Source organism: Pelodiscus sinensis, chromosome 16, assembly GCF_052426305.1.
Source record: "Pelodiscus sinensis isolate ZL-2025 chromosome 16, ASM5242630v1, whole genome shotgun sequence".
NCBI lineage: Eukaryota > Metazoa > Chordata > Testudines > Trionychidae > Pelodiscus > Pelodiscus sinensis.
In genome coordinates this window covers 9113503-9136564 of record NC_143067.1, presented here as the reverse complement: position 1 = coordinate 9136564, position 23062 = coordinate 9113503, and the positions used below count along the sequence as shown (strand labels likewise).

The 23062-nt window shown below is 44.6% G+C and overlaps 1 protein-coding gene across 1 annotated transcript in view; it reads right to left on the bottom strand.

The window, feature by feature from the left end:
* The window catches only part of ADAMTS2 (ADAM metallopeptidase with thrombospondin type 1 motif 2), a 310181-nt gene that overhangs the window by 41872 nt on the left and 245247 nt on the right, over positions 1-23062 (bottom strand). Inside the window, exons 6-10 of the mRNA XM_075900502.2 lie at positions 19041-19197; positions 16482-16587; positions 14437-14580; positions 10264-10396; positions 7718-7831 (exon numbers count right to left, since the gene is read on the bottom strand). Of these exons, the coding sequence (XP_075756617.2) occupies positions 7718-7831; positions 10264-10396; positions 14437-14580; positions 16482-16587; positions 19041-19197 (654 nt within the window). The remainder of the gene's footprint in view (positions 1-7717; positions 7832-10263; positions 10397-14436; positions 14581-16481; positions 16588-19040; positions 19198-23062) is intronic.

The window sequence follows — 23062 nt, the reverse complement described above, 5'->3', positions numbered from 1 at the left end:
TATTTTGAAATAACAAGGCGAGCATCCACACTACCCAGCCTGTTATTCCGAAATAATGGGCTTGTTATTTCACAATAATAGCTCCTGCTTTTTTCAAAATATTTATTTCAGGAGTTATTATTTCAAAATAACTTATTTTGAAATACCCTCGTAGTGTAGACACAGCGACAGCTTTTGTGGTGACTAATGTATCCAACTGTTTCCTGAGGGAAGTTGAGGTCTGCTTTTTTAGTGGGCAGTTACCTGGACTGCCCCAAGTGTACATAAGCCTCGTCAAAATTCTTTTTCCTTGGTCAACTTTTTTAATGATTTCCTCGATTTGATGAAGGAGGGGAAACAAAACGAAATGATCAATTGGATCATCTTCTTGTTAAAATGGTGCCAGGGAAGAAAATAGCTGCTAACTCAACTGTGTGCTTGGATCTGTGCTTTATGTGGCAAAATTCAAGAATAATGTCACTGTCACTGAAATATACCAGGGTTCTTACCTCTCTCTCAAGCAACAAAATAAAAGTGACGTGGGTTGTGCCCACGAAACTTGTGATACCATCTACATGCTTTGTTAGTTTCTAAGGCTATGTCTAGACTGCAAGCCTCTTTCGAAAAAGAGCGTCTAGACTAAAACCAGCACTTTCGAAAAAGCAAGCCACTTTTTTGAAAGAGAGCACCCAGGCAGTCTGGATGCTCTCTTTCGAAAAAGCACAATTTGCATTACATAGCGCCTTTTTTTGAAAGAGGGTTTTTGAAAAAAGGCATTATTCCTCGTGAAATGAGGTGTTCAGCAGTCGAAAGAACTGCCGCATTCTTTCAATTTACTTTCAAAATAACGCAGCTGCAGTCTAGATGCAGGTGACGTTTTTTTAAAAAAAGGCCACTTTTTTCAAAAAAAACCCTGTAGTCTAGACACACCCTGAGGCAGTGGTCTCCAACCTTTTTACACCCAAGATCACTTTTTAAATCTCAGAACAGGCGAAGATCTACCACCTCGCCCCTTCCTTGAAGCCCCGCCCCTTCCTTGAAGCCTCGCCCTCTCTATTCTCCTCCTGTCCATCACTTGCTATCCCCAGCCCTTACTTACACACTCTGATAAACAGTTAATTTTTAAATTATGCGATATATAAAATTAAAATCACATGTTTATAGTTATGAAATAAATGGTCTGTTTTTTATTCATGCTATTTAAATCTAAAATGAAGCATTTATAATTATACACTTTGTGGGGACAGAGTTCTGCGGCTGGGGGCAGGGGAGAGGGAACAGGATGCTGGGAGGGCAGAGGACAGGGTTCTGCAGCAGGGGACAGGGTGCCAGTGGGGACAGAGTTCGGGGAATGGGGACAGAGTTCTGTAGCTGGGTACGGGAACGGGGACAGAGCTCTGTAGCTAGGGACAGGGGAGTGGGGTCTGGAGAGTGGGGAGTGCGGACAGGGGGCGGGGTGCCAGTGGCAGCAGAGAGTCCTCTGCATCTGCCTCCTCCCAGGATTCTCCCCCCCCCCCCCCCCAAGGGAAGCTAGCACATGCCTCCTCCGGGCCCGACTCCTCCCCCACCCCCGCGGCAGAGGGAAATCCTTCGCGTGTTTGCCCTGGGGCTAAACCCGCCCCCCCCCCCGCAGCGGGGCCAAACCCCTGTGGGACCCTGCCTCAGGGCCAAACCCCCCTTCCACGGCACGGTGCGGCACGGCCAACCCCCGCTCCTCCCTTCCCCTCCCACAGTGCGGCCAACCCTCGTGGGCGCCTGCCCCGGGGCCAAATCCCCTTCCCCTCCCACAGTGCAGCCAACCCCCCGCGGGTGCCTGCCCCGGCCAAACCCTGGGGCCGACCCCTGCTTCCGCGGCACAGGGAAACCCCTGCGTTCGACTCACCCCTCTGGTGCTGGTGGCGCAGGGAAGCCGCCACACTCCTCCTCCAGGGCCGACGCCCCCTCCCCCAGTACGCAACAGAGCTGTGGGAGTGGAGCAGCCCGCGCACTTCTGGATCCGCCGGAAGTGACGCGGGCTTCAGACAGAACTTCCGTCCACCCCGTGGGAAGCTGGCACTACACTAGAGGTAGGTAGTGGGGCTTCTCGGGAGTGGGGGGAAAATGCGGGGTGGGGGTACCTGAACCTCTCGCGATCACCTGGTCAAGGCCTCGCGATCGACCAGTCAATTGTGATCGACGGGTTGGTGACCACGGCCCTAAGGGGCTACAAGGCTATTCGTTGTTTAAGTTTTTCCAGTTACAGACTAACTCGGCTACCCCTCTGAAGCTTTTGAACAAAATAAAAGACTGCCAGGTGGCATAAGTCAGTGCATTACTCTTTGTAGAAAGCAAAAGGATTATAGCTTCTCCTTGCAAAAGTTCTCTTATTCCTTGTTTCTTTCTCATGGGGAAGGGCTAGCTGTCTGAGCCAAAGCAAATGTCTCAACCAAAAAGCGCTAGTTTAAAAAAACACGCCAGAAGATTTATAATGACTTCATGCAGTTAGAGAAGCCTGAGGCTAAGAGAATCAGACACAAGTAAATAAATCATCAGCTGGAAAACACATGCTTTTTTAGGTCAAAATGCATTAATGAGATTTAAGCTTTGTATAGTTGTTCCTTATCTGCAGATAAGGAATTTATGCAAAATACACAACTTCATATTAAGACTCCTATGCCACAAGAATTTGTGCACATGCTTTACTTTGCACATGGGAGTAGTCTCATGAAAGTTAATGGGACTGCTCAGATTTCATAGTATTAAAGTTCATGTGTAAAATAATTGCAAGATCAAAGTGGTTTTTTTTAGTATAGGGCCAGATCCTGCAATTCCTCCTTGTCCAGAGTTTTATCACCTTACTGATAAAAATGAGATGTTGCTGCAATGCAAAACAAGTTCTCCACAATATGTAACAAAAATCAATATTTTGCTTGACAAAAAGAAGGGTTTTTCACAGTAATATTTCCTTTTCCACCTGGGAAGGAAGAAGTGAGGAAAATATTTTGTCATTTCGTCACTAAAAAGACAGAGCTGTCAGCCTTTTGTGAATGAACAAAATTCAGTGGATTAATTGTTTTCATTTGCTCAATGGAAATCCATTTGAAAGTGCTGGGAAGTGGCAAAATCAAATACTTTAGAGTAATTCTTTCCAGTAATTCCTAGAAGCATATTAGGCTTCAAATGGAAGCATTTGAAGATAAACTGACAGGTAGGGCTATCAAATTCATGGTCAGTTTCACAGTCATAGGATTTTTAACGTGGCAAATTTCATGATTTCAGCCATTTAAATCTGCAGTTTCACAGTGGTGTAATTGTAGGGGTCCTGACCCAAAAAGGAGTTTTGTATGAGTGTGTTTTTGGGGGGGTGGCAGTGTCACAAGCAGGAGCGGCCTGAGTCGGCTGCGGCAGCTGGCGCCCCAGGCAGACGGCGCGATTGGCGCCCCCGCCTGCACGGCCATCAATGGCCGTGATGTAATCACTGGGCGCCCGGGCCGGCGGCGCTCTAGGCAACTGCCTAGTTTGCCTAGGCTCACGGGCCACCCCAGTCACAAGGTTATTGTATCGGCGTTGTGCTATTTTTACCCTTATTTCTGCACAGCTGCTGGCAGTGGCACTGCGTTCAGAGCTGGGCAGCTGGAAAGCAATGACTGCTGGGAGGGATCCCGGCTCTGAAGGCAGAGTCCCCCATCAGCAGCACCGCACAAGTCAGGGTGGCATGCAGTGTTCCTTCTATTTTTTCTATCCTTGTCAGAATAAATTTGGTTATATGCAACAAGGCATGTGTGGATGTGCACCACCACTAGAAATACATGCTGCCGGTGGTGGGTGTTCTGCTAATCAGCTGGGGAGCATCTGACTCTCTCCTGGGTGACTGCCCAAGCACTCAGTTTACAAGGAACATTGGTGGCATGGAATGGCATTGCCACACTTACATCTGCACTGCTGCTGGTGGGTGCTGCCTTCAGAGTTGGGCACTCTGTTAGCAGCTGCTGATCTCCGGTCACCCAGTTCCGAAGTCAGTGCAGAAATAAGGATGGCAATCTGCCCCTCTGCACCCATTTTAGAGCAGGATCCCCCAATTTAAGAAATTCTAATCTCCCCTATGACAGTATAATACAGGGCAAAAGCACACAAAAGACCAGATTTCATGGGGGTTGAGAGAGGGGGAGGAGGGAAACAGGTTTCATAGACTATGATGTACTTTTCATGGCCATGAATTTGGTAGGGCCCTACTGATAGGCAAAAGACTGGTGTCGGAAACTGTGATGAGTTTTGGAAAATCTTGCTGGATCAGACAAACATGTCAGGTTTAAGAAAATGTAACAGTTTGTTCTTTCACTCCTTAATTTCAGAGCTGTGTCTAAGATAAGAGCTGGGAATTCAGATTGAAGACTGTTATGTTGCCATATCACTTCTGCTGAAAACGTCCTAGTCATTTTGTCATTATCATGGGTGGTCTTGATCCTCTGACTGTTTCTTCCATGCAGGAGAGGACAGGCTAGACTAGATTTTGTTCAGTAAGGTCAACTGTGGTTGGCAAGGTTCAAAGAGCAGCTATCAGTACTCTGCAAGCAAGACTCTGGTGAAAATCTCTTTGTTAGTCTCCAAAACTACATCATAACCATTTCTGGCATCCAAATCCTTCCGCCAGCATGTTTTCGTGACACACCACCAGTGTTTGGATTGGCCCAGTATTAAAATGGAAACTAGGAATTAGTGACGATAGCTGCAAATCTCAGAAATGGGAAACAAATGGATTTTTTTCAACCAACACTTTTAGCTGAAAAGTGTTGCTCTGTTTTTTGCCTGACATTATTCCAAATTCGTAGACAAAGTTTCCATGTGTAGACAAAATTTTCAACTTGTTTTTTTTTCCCCTTAGACTCTGATCAGGTAGGAAGAAGTGTGGGACCTTGCACTTCATATAAAAGGGAATTGCAAAGGACGGGCTGTACTTTCCTCTCTCTGTACTGTGTGAATGGCACAATCACATCCGCCCAACGTAATCTATTAGATAAAAAAGATCTTGGTATATTTCAAAATGAGTGATCAGAGAGCAGGCATCAAAAATAGGGGCAAAGAAGCAAGGACAAGGTGGCAGGGAATTCATCCGATTTGCCTATATTCAGAACCATCAAGTACCCTTGACTTCCTGATAAATATAATGTGCAAATTCAGAAGCAAGCAAGTTCAAATTTAAGGACGTTCTAAAAACTCATGCTCTTGAGAAGAATGGTTCAGCTCAGTTTTTTGAATATTACTTAACAAGATATTTTTTATTTTATATAGGTTGAACCTCTAAAATCTGGAAGGACCGAAGATATTGCTGGAGCAGAGAGCCCCAGCTGGCCAAGTTCAGGAGGTTCAGCAGGACCGGTGTGGTGGGGAGCACAGTGCAGTGGCCAGGAGCAGAGCTCAGTGCCCAGGACTGACCGTCAGAAAGGGAGCCCTGACCTCCCCTGATCTGGCCAACTCCATGGTTCAAAGACTGCTCAGTTCCCCAGGGTCGCGAACCAGGGAGGTCCCTCCTGTATAATTTTCTAAGGATCTCTTGAAAGAATACAAAATGTTGACCAAAAAAATCTGGAAATGTCCTGAGGGATAGTTCTATTATCTATTAAAGTTTCAAAATATGCATAAACTCTCTTGCATCTTTCCCCTGCACTTAAATAAAAAAAAAAAGAAAAAAAAGGCCAATTTATACAGTTAGCTGTAAAATTTTTCTCCAGCCTGAAACTCAGTATGCAACATTTCAGCCGAAGGACATAAAATCCTGAAGATCTTTGTTTATAATGGAAACTTTGGCTGATCCTTGACTATATGGTTTCAAGAACAAGGCTATTATAGCCTGTTAATGTCCTTTGTTTCTTCCAATTTTTGTGTGAAGCACTGAAGTGAACTGATGGGCCATGAGAAAGGGAGAGCAAGCAAAATGAAAATAATTGTATTTTTCTCCAGTTTCATAAAAACATTTAATGCAAAATCATGTTACAGATCTCAGGCACGTGCATTCTGTCCATCCATGTGAAACCAACCACAGTAGTTTTGATTGTCAGAGCAAAGATGAAGTTCTGTTTTTTATTTGTTTGTGGTTTTTATTAACCTTCCTCCAGATGAAGCTCCAGAAGTACAAGCTGATATGCTTCAACACAGGACTCAAGAAAGGAACGCTGAATAATTAGCAGGTGACAAAACTGCAGCTATCCCTTGCCTTAGCTAATTGTCTAATGAAGTAAATAACTAAGGAAGAAATGGGTGTTAAGCTGTTGTCTACAATGAAGACAGGACTTTATCCTAAACGCATACAGCAGTATCAGCTGTTCCTAAGGGTGCCAGTTCAGTATGAGAACAAAAAACAGTTCACATACTATCTATGATATAAGTACTATCTTCAATATAACTAAATAATATTATTTTGATTGCATTCAAAATTCAACCTTCTCCTGCCATGTATTATGAATGGCTTCCATTTTTTTTTCCTCTGTCTCTGCTCACTAGCTATCTGGCAACATAGTGAATTTAAATGCCTAACTACAGTAATAGAAAAGAGAAATAGAAGAGACCTCCTTCCTTCTCACCAACCAAGGCAGGTTCGATTAGTAAAGTTTGTTCTGAAGTGCTCTCTCCATTCAATAGCATATTTGGAACAAAATTTTATAAATATTATAAAGAATGAGTTACTTTGACATTCAAATGTTGTGCTATACGATAACAACAGTTAAACAAGAAAGCATTTTCCAAGGTTGATTATGTTCAATACTGCATATTTGTTATATTTATTAATTGCCCAAATAGTTAACTTTATATTTTTAACCAAAAGGAAAGCCATGACTATTTAACTAAAAAGTTTCATTTTTCAAGTTTTATTGACACATTTCCCAGAGGTAATAGGGTGTTACAAGATAGGAATCATCTGGGGAGGAAAAAAAGAAAAGCAATTGGTTCCAACAGATCACAGTGTACAGAGGGAGAGAATTTAGACCCACACATGACATTTTTTACCCAAAAGGAGAAGTTTCAAGCCACAGCAGCAGCTGCTAACATGATTTACTTGCTGTACAAATTCTGTGATCCATTGGGGAAACTGTGTCACTTTAACACCATCTAGAAAAATCCTTTCCAAGTGGTAACAGTCCCCTCCCCCAAAAGACAGACTGATTGATCCAAAGCCCAGGGCTGTTTGAAGGCGTGTTGCTATTAATGTTAATGGGTTTGGGGATCAGACCCTTAATGAGCATGCAGTTAGGTCTGTAAAAGGTTAACTGATCATTTTATATGGTAGGGCTAAGTAAAGTGGCTTCAAAAGACTAGGAACCAGCCCAAACCTTTGCCATCTGCAAGTTTCTCTCCCTCATTTCCAAAACTCCTAATATTTCCTTTTGTTCCCTGAGAACCATTATATAACAATGACTATCCAACTCCATTATTCTATAGTCCACTTTATAAGACACTGGCATCTGCACTTGAATCAGATCCATACAGTCCTTCTAATTCACAACTTCCTCTGTCTTTTTCTCGTGGTCTGCAGTGAACACAACTCTGAGGACTGACAATGAATTAATCTCCAATGTTCCCACTTTTGTGGACCGTTTTTGTATTGCCGCTGAACTGAGTGTGCCAGATTGCCCACATATTCTAAGAAGGTCAAACCAGAAAGAACACTGCTATCTCGTTCCTTGGTTCTCAATGAAATCCCTCAAATGCGCAAACACATACGTGCATGCCCTGTAGCGTAAAAATAAGCCATATACAGTCTCACCTTTCCAGGTGCGCACATGGTCCCATCCAGTGGGGGCCCCTTCTTTGTTTTGCAGAAATAAGGGTTATCGGGATGGCTACACCACAGCTGCTTGCAGGGATCAAATGTACGGAACTAGGATGCAAAAAAAGCAGAGCACATGTTGCTTCTGGAAATGTCCGAGCCAGAATTCCATTAGAAACATGCTCTGTCGTTTGTTTTCGTCCAGCTTTGGAAAAGGCAGATGTTATCCCTGAGTAATAAAGGTCATTTAATAATATCTCTGTGGCCAGGTCCCAGCTGAGTAACTTTTTCAGGCAACATCACTGACTCTGGTAGTGGAATTCTGTCTTGAGTGGCACGAGGCTGGAAACGTGATTCATCTCAATGCCACAGGATCGAATGGACAAGGGCAATGAGCCACCTTCTGATGAGCTACATGCACTAGATGGCAGTAGACCAGGGCGGGCAAGATCTGGCCTGCAGGTTGGATCAGGCCAGCAAAGCCACTGAATCCAGCCCATGGGCTACTCCGCCAGGACCCTCCGGCACAGAGCAGCCTCATGCCACTTTAAGCAGCTGGCTGCTTCCTGTGGCTCTCTGCTCTGGGCACTGGGGGAGAGCATGTCTTCTTATACCCACCATGCATGATTGATCCTCTCTAGCCTAGGAGGGAGTTTTGCAAAAGAGAAGTAAGCAGCCACCAGCACAGTGCATTGCAGGCTAAATGGCACCACAGACTTTGTGTTTCAAGCCTGGCACTGCTAATGAAATTAGCACACAGTAATGTCTTGACCTCTGATTTAAAAAAAAAGGCCCAACAAGAGTAAGAGCTTCCGTGTCACATTGACGTTGGTTTATTATTTCCTGTTTACGGTTAGCTGGGCATACCACCCTTCCGGGCAGGCTTCCGTAGAATTAGCACTTCTGTTTTGCAGTGTTTATTAGTTTCCTCTGCAGGACTTATTTGTAGCAATTTTTGAGATTTATGTAGATGTCAAAAATTAAGAGGTTGGGAGGGGGGCTCCCTTGTTATATATACTGTAAATGGGTAATATGTATTGTCACAGCTTCAGGCTAATATCACCTATATTCTCCACTTCCACAGTCCATTCCAAGCACGACCCATTAGGGGTTAGGCCTCCAACCAGCATCTGTCTGTAGCCCTCCTGTTCACTAGCCCAGTATGAGGTTATTCCCCATAGGGGAAGCCTTGTGCCTTTTTACACAACTTTGGGCGAGTAGACCTGTGGCTCCTTTGTGTGCTGTGCGTTGTGTGTCTGGGTGTGTGCACCTCAGACCAGACCCACTCAGGCAAACCACCCGGAACAGGCTTTATTCTGTAAAGAACGTAGAACAGGATTCCAGTTCAGCAGCCTCCTCTCTGCTTGCAGCTTGCATGCGCCCAGCTCAGGCAGCGCTAAGACCCTGCTGTGGGGGAAGGGAGGGGCACAGAGGAACCAGGAAGTTCTCCCAAAATGCTGCAGTTTGTAATCCATGGCTTGTAGTTCCCAAGGCTGCTCCTGAAGCCTGCTGGACCTTGGGCTACATGTCTATAGGTAGGGATTCTTCTCCCATTCCTTCTGATGAGGAAGTTAAGGCTGCACAGCTCCCGGCCTCACACTGTGATACCTCCAGCAAGCCAGCCAGCCTAAAGCCCTGAGCTCTCTCTCCAACAGCTATGACCAGCGTATTGCCAGCATTTACACATTACCACCCTGTTCTGCCTAAGTAAGCCCCTTTTCTTGTAAGACAAAAACATTGCAGAGAAAATGGAACAAAAACAATGAACCGATTTAAACACACGCTAAACACATATTTAATTGCCCTCCCCCCCGCTTGGATCAGAAAGAAGGTCCCGAGTCAGTTTAAATGAAGCTTTGTTCTGCCCAAAGCCCTTCTTTTATCTGTTGATCTCTGGAAAACCCAGTTTGTGCCAGTATATGCAAGCCTCTTTAGAGGGCGGTACTTCCCTGGAGATGTTTACAACCTGCGTGATTCCTGGAGGAGCTAAACGCAATCTCCCACACCAGAGTTGCTTATAATCCCTGGCCCACAGCAATACATAAATCATTCATAACCTTAATCCAATATGTTTCCCCAAAGACATGGTATGCAGTTGCAATATCTGTCACATATATTACATTACTCATGACAGCAGTATATACCGTAATGAATAATTTCTTTGTAACATTCCCTAGAGCGCTTTAAGGTAAGCACTACGTTAAAATGTGCTGCAGAACTTTTCGTGTGCATTAAGAAGGGTCTAAAAAAGATCAACTAATCTGCAACACATTAGTGCACTTTAGAAATCACCTCTTTTTTGTCCACATTACTACTCTGTGTAGACTAGCTCTTAGATGCAAGTAACTATTTTTGGTGTTTTTCCCATGTTTATTGGATAATCACTGATTTCTTCTCCCCCTCCCCAACAGGGTGTTTTTTAAATCACTGTTTATCCATTAAAACCTAAAATCAGAAGCCCTAGCTATAATGTTCTTATTAATCTAATTTCAAGGACAATTACAACCTGGATGAGGAACAGCAGAATTCAGCTATCTACTTACAGCCGTGCACATCATGTAGCCCAAACCAAAATCAAAACGACATTGCTCGTTCATGGAGTAGTGAATTCCTGGCAGTTGGGGAAGGGAAGGCCAATCATGTTCAAAAGGATCATCGCGCAGACAATCATAGGAACTGCAACAGGCAAAAATTGCAATAATAGACAGGAACATGAGACTTTTGTAGTGTTTGTGGCTTCATTAAATTTACATTCAAAACAAAATACAAGGTATAATTTCTCAGATACTTGTTCATAAAGAATAGTTAGCATTTCACTTATGCTTATATGGTATTTACCATGCTGTATCTGCATTTAACATGGGACAGCATTCAATCTTTTATTTTTCTTATATCTTTCCATTATAATATCCATTTAGCTTGCAGGCTCAAGAAAGAATCCTCTGCAAATGAGGCTGAGAAGAAAAGATTTAATTAATTTGCCATTTGTGGAATTTTTTCTTGCCTGCTGCCTTTCAAGTAAAGCTTTAGAAACTAAAGTCAGGACTGCCATCCATGAATATTGCTGAGTTCCATAATACATTCCCATGCATTAGTCCAGGAGAAGCAAGTTCACGTACAAGCAAGTGTACTTTTTGGCCTTTGTCTTATTAAATTATAGGGCTGATCCATCTTCACATTTCTTCTGACAGCTTTCCTCTCTTTTTGAGATTCAGACAGGACTTCCTTCATGAGTGTGTTTGTGTGTGTGTTTGTGGGAGGGAGGAGGTGTTCCTATTGCTGATTCTCTTGGGCTACTTCTACACTGGCATAATTTTCCAGAAATGCTTAAAACGGAACAGTTTTCCGTTATAAGTATTTCCGGAAAAAGCGCATCTACATTGGCAGGATGCTTTTCCGGAAAAGCACTTTTTCTGGAAAAGCGTCCATGCCAATGTAGACGCACTTTTCCGCAAAAAAGCCCCGGTCGTCATTTTCACGATCAGGGCTTTTTTGCGGAAAAGAAATCTGTGCTGTCTACACTGGCCCTTTTCCGGAACAGTTTTCCGAAAAAGGACTTTTGCCCGAACGGGAGCAGCATAGTTTTTCCGGAAAAGCACTGATGATTTTACAGTAGATCGTCAGTGCTTTTCCAGAAATTCAAGGGGCCAGTGTAGACAGCTGGCAAGTTATTCCGGAAAAGCGGCTGATTTTCCGGAATAAGTGGCCAGTATAGACACAGCCTAGGTGTCTTAAACATTTGTACGTCCCTACTGCAAACACATGAACTTGAAACATACATGGGGAAGACTCCTGGACCACAGGAGAGCCAAACTGTTGCAAGCAGTAATGGCTGACTAAGCTACTTTCTCAACATAAGAACATAAGAATGGCCATACTGTGTCAGACCAAAGGTCCATCTAGCCCAGTATCCTGTCTGCCGACAGTGGACAGCACCAGGTGCCCCAGAGAGGGTGGAGCGAAGACAACGATCAAGCGATTTGTCTCCTGCCATCCCTCTCCAGCCTCTGACAGACAGAGGCCAAGGACACCATTTTATCCCCTGGCTAATAGCCAGGTATCACATGGTGGGCCCTATCCCTCAAGTATCACATGGTGGGCCCTATCCCTTCTGTATTCATATTTGATCTAGTATTATTTTGTGATATCACAAAATAAGTTAAATTTAACAAACTCATTTATCTGTTTTTATGTCCATCATTTTCCTCTCAAGTTTTCTGCCATTATTCATCATATTCACAAAAGTTGTTCTTGCAAGAAATGGCAACGAAAAGTCCATTAGGATCAAATTCCTTGTGGATTCTGTAAAAAGAACGGGACTGCCCTTTATCTGGCAGTTATTTGGGCGAATCTGGTGATCTCAATGAATGAAGGACAGAATTTTGAGTCAAGGTCTACTTTAGAACAAGACATCATATGCGTTTCTTATCTGTGCAATATTTATATTCATAGAAGCATATAACTGTAGCAGATGCTTAAAAAATGAATTCGAACTCTAGCCCAGATTACTTTCATTTAACACAAATAGCTTAAAGGGACTTTAATGAAAAAAAGTACATTTTCCCCTGATAATTTTTTACCTATTATTACCAAAAATAACATTTCAAATATCGTAACTTAAAAAAAAAGTGAGACAATAAAGAACAGATTCTACCAATTGGTTTATTTAATGTATTTTGCAACTTTTTTCTAGTCATTTTCAGAGTGTGTGTCCCCCCACCCCGGTATATTCAGTTAATAGATTTCCCTGTGGTTCGTATGTCTTTCACACAGCAACCAGAGACAGAAAAAGATTTTTTTTTAAATAGGAAAAATGTGATTTTTAAAAACACATCCACTGACAGGAAGACTGTGATGGGGTGTCTGCCCCGCACTGGAAGTTTAAGGGTTAATACCCTGCCCTGGGAGAAGGCTGAGAGGGTGGAGCCAGGGCCAGATTAAGACCTATAGAGGCCCTAAACACTGAAAAGATTATGGTGTCCCCCCATACGTAATTCAAAATAAAAACAATACTATACCATAAAATCTCTCTTTTTTTTGGTGCCCTTGCTTTGCTGGTGCCCTAAGCACGTGCTTAGTCTGGGTAATCCAGCCCTGGGAGGAGCCCACAGCTGAGGCAGATGCAGACAATTAGGGCCCAGCTGTGGCTGTGTAAAAAAGGGCTCCTGGCCAAAGGAGAACAGACACTCTTGCTTTAGCTGGGGCGCAGAAGGGACCTGACTGATAGGGAAGCTAGAGGCTTTCTGAGACAGAGCAGGGCTGGGGAACTCTGACCTCACCTCGATCCCAGGCTGCAGGGCTGAGGTAACGCCTGAGGGTACTAGGGCTGCAGGGAGGAAGCCAGGGCAGGAGAAGGCAGCAGGTCCACACCCCCTTGCCAATGATGAGTGGCCATTTCAGATGGCAGTTTGCCCCTGAGGTAAGGGGCTAGATGACCACAGGCCACTGAGGTACAGGAGGTTTGGAGGTTCCCTGGGAGGTGCTGATTCCCTGAGTGATCAGTGGGAGGCACCGTGGGGGTGAGTGCCTGGCCCGTAACAAGGACACAGAAATAGGCCAAGTTCTCTGCTAGTTCTTAAAAATTATGTTTCAAGTTGATGGTTTTCCTGTAAGCAGGAAAGAAACAAAGAGGAGACTGGCAGAAATCATGGGAAAGGGATCGGCCTTTGTAATGACAGAGTATTGAAAGGAAGGGTTACCATATTTGAACTTCCAAAAAAGAGGTCATTCCTGAGAGGAAGTGTATCTGTATCAATATCTACCAACTCACGTTGTATTAATGTGTTAGATAGTGTATATCTATGTCTATATATATAGATATATATATATATCCCCCTCTCTGGAGTGTCAAATATAGTAACCCTATTAAAGGTAAAGAAAGAAAGCCTTAGAGGGCCAAATTCTTCCTTTTGGTGTTCTTGAGAGGTTGCCTCCGAAGACAAGGGGAAGCCTGCACACATATCAGAGGGCACAATTTCCCCTTGCAACTTGCTCAGTACATCTTTAGTATTTGGAAATGTTGCTGATGTGTTACTGCTACCCATCAGACTTGCAGTGAATTATCCAGCTTCAGCGGAAAAGTGTTACTCAGATTAATGAGACAGGGTTTCCATCAGCTGCAGCCTGGGTGGAAGCAAGCTCGTCACATGACCAGTAATGATATTTGCTTGTAGATTCTAGGATGACAGCATGCATATCCTGGAACCTCTTTAATCCAGCAACCCCGGGAAACAGGGTATGTCGGATTAAAGATTTTGCCAGGCTGGGGAGGGACTGCAGGATCTGGGCGTGAAGGGGATGGTGGTGGGGTGTGTACCTGGTGCCCTGCACCCTCCACCCTTTGGAAGCAGCAGGGAAAAACCATAGAGGAAGCATGTTGCTGCTCTGCCGTGCCCCCAGATTGGGGGAGGAGATAGGCAGCACGCAGTTTGTTCCTCCTCTGTACCACGGGTGTTCCTGGATTAGGGACTCTCAGAGTGCGGAGGTTCAAGTGTATTATCAAATTTCAATATCAATAATAGCTATAATGAAATGAAAAGTCAACCTGAGCTTTTGTTATTAGCATCTCCTGAAAAAGTGGCTTGTTTCAGGCAGGAAGGGATTAGTTTTTTTTTTAAATCCCTTTTAGTAGCTAATAAAAGCACAAAGTTCAAATACAACACTCAGAGACATTTTCAAAAACTTCCTAGGCAGAGTCAGCTTCGTATGTTACTCACTGTAGATATCTGTTCAGCTCTTGTTGGCTACAGCGAGACCAGTGGAAGCGATGGAACGCAGCCTGGACAAGAGGGGCCATGATGCTCCCCAATCGGACCTCATCCCCACACCTGTTGCCCTGCCCATCATGTTCCATGCCTAATCTAGAACAAAGGTAAGAGAATAAGCACATTTTCATCATGGGTAAAATCCAAAGTCCCTAAGTGGCTTATGGTCTTTAGTCCCACTAACAGTAAATGGGATGTAGATCCCCAAGTGACAGCAATTTTTTATTCCATTTTTCTTTATTAAAAACACAAAACAAAACCAATCTTCCCGCTTTTCCTTTGTTAGGGCTTTCGACTCTATTTTTTCGAGAATGATATTTGACTAATGCTGGGTCTTCTTTTGGGAGACATATCACTGATAACGAACTGTACAGCAATGTGTTCTGATTAAAGGTGATTTCACAAGCTAAAAATATCTTTAGTGATGTATCATTCAATCTGATCATATGTTTCTTTTAATCCCAGCTACTGAAATGCTGAAGCTAAAATTTAGTGATATGAGAAACCGATACAGGTAGGAATGAAGTCAGTGTCCCTGTCTAATTAATATGCACCGTAGGATTCACCAGACTTCAACAAGTATTCTTAATGTAGGACGAGTAAAGCCCTGTTCAATTAAAAGACTTCTGGAATTTTAGATTCGTCTGAGGGGATGAGGGCAACTCAGTGAATGTGCTTTACTCCCAAAGAAACCGAGTTGTCCTAAAATAAAAAGATTCATCAGCTCCCTACCTGGAAACAGCTCTTGTTACACAAACAAATAAAATAGTTGGATCCTTCATATGAAAAGTATTAGGAAATGGCTGTAGCTGCAGTTCTTGACGTGTTATTATGCTGTATCATACAGCCCCTCTATGACAGAAGTGGGCAATAATTTTTGCAGGGGGGGCACTTCACAAATTTTGGTACATGGTTAAAGGTGGGACCTCGGGGGAAAGGGTGGGGCTGGGGCTACAGATAGAAAGAGAGAGAATGCACGAGTGTGTGTGTGTGAAAGAGACACTCTGTGTGTGAGAGACAGACTCTGTGGCATAGAGTGAGTGTGTACGGCAGTATATGTGGCACAGAGACTGGAAGAGTGTGTATGTGACTGAGTGTGTGGCACAGAAACACTGTTGCACAGACTGGGTGTGTTTGGCAGTGACACAGAGAGTGCATGTGCTGGCTAAGTTGGAGAGAAGCCATGCTCTGTCTCTTTAAGGGAAATCAGTCCTGCTCTGTTGTCCTCCCTATCCACTTCTTCTGCACTCCTGAGTCACATGCTTCAGACTGGAGCAGTTCTGCTGACTGTGTCTCCGTCTAGGACCCCTGCTCTGCAGAGATGGGGTATAGGGACAGGGGAACACCCTGACTTCAATACTTCCCTCTCTACTGCCAACCTCCCCCACTCTGCACAGCTAGCAGGAGAATCCTGGCAGCAGCTCGGCTGCAGGATGAGCAAGGTGGGGGGGAGGGGCGGCAGAACACATGCTGCGGGCTGTAAATATGCACAGTTTGCTAATCAGCTGGCCAGGCCAGAGAAAAATGCTTGGCAGGCTGGATCCGGCCCCCGGCCCTGAGTTTGCCCAACCCCCATACTATGAGATGTTTTACTGTCTTTCTAGATGGAGATGTACACACAGAAGATGTGAGTCTATTCACTGAGAGTTGCTTTCGAGGGTCATGCCTTCCGCTACAGCAAATAATTCTTTTCCATAACAATAAATGCTTTGCTCCTCTGACAAGAGATCAGAATGCATTTTGTAGGCCTTGATCAGTTTAGCCTGAGAATGTGCGTGGGAAATAGGTAAGCATATCTGCATTTTACAGCTGCAAAAACAGATATACACAGTTTTGTGGGTTTGTTCAAGGTCGCAAAGGACTTGTCAGAAATAAGGATGAACTCTACCTCTAACTCTTTAATCTTGTGTCTTAACCACAAGGACACATCTTCCCTGCACCACAAACAGTCCCCAGGGTCCACCACATAATAAGAGAGGCCCTTTTCAAGTACTTACACGTGCCCCGTTTCATGGGCCACCACAAATGCAGAGGAAAAACCATCTTCATGGTTCAGGGTGCAACTCCGTACAGGATGGCACATTCCAGTTACTGGCGCATAGCCTAAGCAGAGAAAGCATGACTCATGAAATAAGTGAATCTGGGGGAGAGAATGTTTCTGAGAACTCTTTATTCAACAAACACCTCCATGTAATCTCTACTGCTGGGCATTTTGGGTCTTGCAGTAGCACAGAAGTGTAAGATGGTACCAGAGCTACTCCAAGGGGGGTGCAGGACCTGGGACAATCCCCCTCCCCGGGCCCTAGGCATGGGGCTCCCCTGCTTCTTCCCCCAACCGGCCCACCTGTCCCTGCTCCTCCCTCTGTCCCTGAGCTTGGACACAGCACACGAGCTATTTGCAGCACTCTGAAAGCTCTGTGAGAGCAGGGGAGGGGCTGGAAGCTCCTGTTACCCTCTCACTGACAGTGGGGAAATCAAGGTACATCAACTCCAGCTATGTAATTAATGTAGCAGGAGTTGTGCATCTTAATTCAACCTTCCCCTTTAGTGTAGACCTGGCCTTAGATCAGATGCATTCTATTACATGATGGCTATCTAAAAGAAACATGAAATCAGGCTCCAAGTCAGCCAAGTATTATCCCAGGTGAAACAAGCATATTCATCTCCTAGTTCATGCGTGGCCTGGACACAACTAAACTGTTGCGTTGAAAAGTAATAAGATCCCTGCCCTGGACTTTTAATGATGTGCTCCCACTTCTATGGAAAACACAAAGTCTGGCCACTGAACCAATTACATTTACTTCCGCAGTTCACCAAGAATTCCGTGAAATCCCCTTTCGGGCCGTTCTGTACCTAGTCTTGTGAAGGGGTCGAGAGAGCGGGGGCAAGGACTCGCTACTTTAGCCTGATGTCAGAGGCGTCTTCCCGCTCAGGTCCTCAATGAGCTCCTGCTAGTCAATCCCATTGGAGCAGAGAGGAGCCCATAGGAACAGGCCCGCTGATAGGGGTGGGGGCAAAGGGGACAATTACATAGGGGCCAGCATTTCAAAGGGGCCTGGAGCTTCTGGCTGCTGCCACTGCTACTGTGTCAGTGGTGGTGGTCAGAGCCCTGAGCCCCTTTGAATTGCCATGGGAGCCCTGCTCTGCCACTCTGGGTGGCTGAGGGCTGGGGGGTAACGCTGTGCTCTGGGCAGCACCAAGGGCTGTTTGCCTTAGGCCCCACCCCTTCCATCCAAGGCTCCACCCCTTCCAGTGCCACAGAGTCAGGTTCCCCCTCCCACTTCTCCCTCAGGCCCGTGGTGGCTGTCAGCCCTGCTGAGCAGGATGATTCCACAAGGGAGCAGAGAGTGCAAGCTATGCCCTGTAAAGGGAGTAAAAGCAGGGGCTACTCTTCTAGTCTATTAAGGCATTATATATATACACACACACCCCTTAAATACATGGATCAAAGCAATACAATTTCTATACAAATAAGAGTAAAGACATGCTCCTACGGTGACTAAATGTCTTGATTTCATAGGGATGGTCCCAATAGTTGAGGCTTTGTCTTATAGAGGCACCTACCCTCCTTTCCCCAGTCTGATTTTCCACACTCGCTATCTAGTTACTCTACATGTGTCTCAAAACTAGGGTTGCCAGATGGTTTAACCAAAAATACCGACCCCCCCCTCAAAAAAGAACACTGGGGAAAAAATTCTGTTGAGAAAAAAAAAAGGGAGAGACCAAAGTTGTTGAGGAAAGAAAGAAAAAAAAAAAGGACCCCGAGAGTTACTAAATAAAAAATTTAAAAACCCAGCGTGGCACCTTTAAGAAATGCTTTGAAGATTTTTGGCCCTAACAGTCTGCCGGAGGCTGTCTGCCATCTTGTCTTCCTGCTCCCCTGAGGAACCTGATAAGCACCCAGTATTTTCACTTCCTGGCCAGGAAAAAGAATCATAAAATACTGGACATTGTAGGTGTCCGGTGTTTTCTGAATTTTTTTTACCGGGCAGGAGGTGAAAATACCGGACTGTCTGGGTCAATACCGGATACCTGGAAACCCTACTCAGAACAGTGCTACTGTCGTAGAACGGTAAAGCAATGGGGATTGAAACAGAAATAAATGCATTCCTAGCACAGGTCACCCGAACACAAATAGCACTTGGCAAAATGATCACACTTGGTACATGTTAGCAAGGGGGGCTGACATAGGCATTGGGGGTTTCGGCTCCATGCTCCTGGACTGGGCAGGGTGGGGCAGCCAGCCCTCAGCATCATGCTGCTTCACCCCTCCCCCCAGCCAGCCCTCAGAAATACCCAGAGCGCATCACGCAGGGCTCAGGCAGCAACTGAAAGGGCCCGGGGCTCCGTCCGCCATTGCTCCAGTAACAACGGCTGACAGCAGCCCTGGGCCCTTTGGAATTGCTGGGCCCTGAGGCAGTTTCCCTTCCCCTCCAGTCAGCAGGCCCGCCTGTTAGTTGCTCCTAAGCGAAATGAGCTTTTCTGAACTGCGAAAGAATCCCCGATCAGTGACTGTAATATTTATAAAACAATTTCTCACTCAGCATACACCTTACCTTGCATGCCAGACGGGCCAAAATCCTGCCTTGTAAGAAATATAGCATGGTCATGATATTCTGCATGTGCAGTGTCAGGCTTCTGTTGCAGATAGGCCCAGCGACATACATTTTCCAAACTCTGGGAAGGGTTCCCAATCTCTATTAAGCTCATGGACTGGATATTCAAAGAAGAAAAAGAACATGATTATTTTATCATTTTGTAGATGATTAGGCCGTTAGGGACTATTAGATCATCTACTCTGCGCTCTGGCACATCCCAAGCGCTGACATTTCACCCAGATACCTCTATCTGGAACCCAAAATCTTTATTTAAACCAAAGCATTTCAGTCCAATTAACTTTGGCCAACCTTTCACCATTCGTTACCTTTGAAAACATGCTCAGATATATGTTCAACCTTGTAGGAGAGCTCCATTCATGTTAAAGGAAATACTGCAAGAAGAAAACTTATTGTATAAACTTGGGATGGAAATATCACATGGGCCATTCACACAAGAGCTACGACATTTTGACATTATTCGTATTGCCTATGATGTATTGCAAGAAAAGATGACAATTAACTTGATAACGAATTTGTGAGCCATATATCGCCCTCTCTTTAGTCGAGCCACATGTAGACAAAGTCATGCTGGATTTAAGATGCTGGTGTCTAATGTACTGTTTTGTACACCTGCCCACTGATGGAGAGGGAGCAAACTGCCCTCGAGCCCAGCAATTCAAAAGGCCCTGTGAAGGAAGCACCAGCCAGACACCCAGGCCCTTTAAATTACTGTTGGAACCTTGCACAGTGCACTCTGGTGGCACTGAGGGCTGCCTGAGGAATGCTAACCTCACCCCTGTTGCTGAAAGCCCTGCCTATTCTACCCAAGGACCTGCCCCTTCCGGGGAGCAAAGCCCTCCCCCCTGCCTTACCCAGGGCCCTGACAAGTCTGTCGGCCGTCTTCACTGTGCACAGAACCTAGAGCTGGAACATTTTCATTCAGTTATCTTCCTGCCAGGGCTTTGTCTTCCAAAGTCTCTTGGCAGATCATTCCATAGGCTGCTAGATCTCACTCTCAGCAACTTGTCCTGATATTCTTACATTTTTCGCCTTCTTATAGAAACCTACTGCCAAATTCTCTGCTGACTTCAGCAGAGTTACAGCAGCAGAGAGTTTGACCCATAGACTATGGAGATGGAAAACACCCATTTGGCTTTATGTTATTAATTATGTATTTATTATTATGTGTCTTAGTGATCCCTCTGATAGACTGCATTAACACAATTTCTTTCCTCTCACCTGAGAGTCCTTTAGTATTTTTACTTTACTAAAAATAAGATCTCAAATATCTTTTAAATGTTTATCTTTTGCTAATATGTAAAGCAGTTACAATTAAAATGAGTTAGGGTTTCTGCATGGTGCCACTCATCAAAACAAATAAACTGTGATGACCCCCACCCCATGATTTATGAAATTGGTTTATGAGTATAAATATGCATAACTCAAAGATGCTTTGATCAAAATTCTTCATGTAACCTATCCATTTTAATGTTACAATTTGCTGGACCTGTATATCTTATTTGGGAGCATGTATCATTGTATGTAAAGTTAGAAATACGAGGGATGAGATTTTTTATGGTTTTAAATGTGGAAATGTGAGCCATCCATTGTGCACCTGAAAGCCTTAATGACTGGGTGATCAACTTAGTGGCTTGAGAACAGCCTTGTTTGTCTAAGCCAGGGCTACTCAATACGTGGCCCATGCGCCGCATGCAGCCTGCGGCCTGTTTGTTTGCCGCCCACGGTGCAGTTTGGGTTTAAGCTGGGCTCAACACACGGCCCCACACGGGTGGGAGCCAAAACAAAAAAGTAGTCAGTATAATGGTCTTCTGCTGATATGCATTTTAGAAGTTAAATTCCTGAACCGTCATTGCTCATTAAAAGTGCTGTCATATGGGTAGAAATCGGGCAAATATTGCATTTTATTAATATCAGCAGAACTGACTTAAATGGGGCCTATATGTTGCGTAGTCTTGCCCTAATCTTTGTATTCATGCTCGTCAGTGTGAAAGAAGCTATTTGCATATATTTGCATATGTGTTTGCATGTATATGCAACCACATTTAAGTTGCAGCATGTGTTGTGAGTATCATTACGGTCCCCAGGGCTTCCGAAGTTGAGTAGCTCTGGTCTAAGCAGTGGTTGGTCCTAGGAACACATGTGACCATGCCACCTGGTAGGAGCATACTAGTTTGACCAGGAAAAAACTTAAAAAACAACTGATGGTCCTGTAGCACCCCACTTCTTTAAATGAGTGGAGTGGGTTGTGCCCACAAAAACTCATGATATTGTATATTTTTTTTTAGTCTCTAAGGGTATGTCTACACTACCCCGCTAGTTCGAACTAGCGGGGTAATGTATGCATACCGCACTTGCTAATGAAGCCCGGGATTTGAATTTCCCGGGCTTCATTAGCATAAGCGGGGAGCCGCCATTTTTAAATCCCCGCTGCTTCGAACCCCGTGTAGCGCGGCTACACGGGGCTCGAACTAGGTAGTTCGGACTAGGGTCCTATTCCGAACTACCGGTACTCCTCGTGAAACGAGGTGTACCGGTAGTTCGGAATAGGCACCCTAGTCCGAACTACCTAGTTCGAGCCCCGTGTAGCCGCGCTACACGGGGTTCGAAGCAGCGGGGATTTAAAAATGGCGGCTCCCCGCTTATGCTAATGAAGCCCGGGAAATTCAAATCCCGGGCTTCATTAGCAAGTGCGGTATGCATACATTACCCTCCTAGTTCGAACTAGGAGGGTAGTGTAGACATACCCCATGATGCTACAGGATCATTCACTGTTTTTAAATTTTTTTTTTAAGTTACAGACTAACACAGCTAACCCTCTGAGATAGTTTGATATGGTAATTTTCCATAGAAGATGGAGATAGAGAAAAAAAGATTCCTACCCAGAATGGAATCTATAAAAACAATGGGATGCTATTGGTGCGTCTACACTTCAAGGCTTAACTTGAAAGAAGCTACGCAAACTGAGCTATGTCAATTGCGTATCTTATTTTGAAATAGCTTATTTCAAAATATGGAGTGTCTACACAGCACTTATTTCAAATAGAGCACTCTTCCTCTGACTTCCCTTATTCCTCATATAATAAGGGTTACAGGAGTCAGAGTAAGAAGTCCTCCAGCTTAACAGAATTTTGACACTATTTCGAAATAACTGCCTGCTGAGTAGACGTGGACTAAGTTATTTCAGAATAATGCTAATTATTTCAAAATAGTGTTGCAGTGTAGACATACTCCATCTATCCCTTTGTCTTTGGCTGGCTGGGGGAAGAGCCTGGCCCACTAAGATACAAAAGAAACAAAGGGAAACACCAGAGATCCAAGTCAGAGTAAAGGATCATCTTTGACTTGAAGTGTGGCCTGAAATAAGAACAACTTCATTTGGGTAAGGAACTGCTTATACAGCCGGTCCCCGAGTTGCGAACGGTCGACTTACGACCATTCACATTTACGACCGAAGCTGTCGTAAATGGCGGACCCTGAGTTATGAACACGATCCGCGCATATGAACAGTGTGGTTGTGTGTAACTCTATGGGGTCCAACTTATGAACAAACTGAGTTACGACCAATTGCTTTGTCTGTAACCAGTTTGTAAGTCGGGGAGAGGCTGTTCAGGTTTAACCTCTCTAAACTAGGACTCTCTGGTCTGGCAACCTCCACGGGACCAAGAAGCTACAACAACAATTAGGGAAATTCCAAGTATCAACCATCTCTCTATCACATACACACCGAAGAGGAGAAATGAAAGAATGGAGCTCTGAGGCACCCTCTGTGAGAAAGTACTCAGAGCAACAAATGGAGTCCCTAGTATGACCTTACTATAAGATTTACCCAGCATGGCTCAAATCCTTAACTCAAATAAGTTTTGTTTTTCTTAATTAAAATCACTGCTCCGGGGGGAAGAGTGGGGAGAGATGTTGAGGGTGAGGGGTTCAGTAGCAGGCTTCCCTGAAGAGAGAAGACA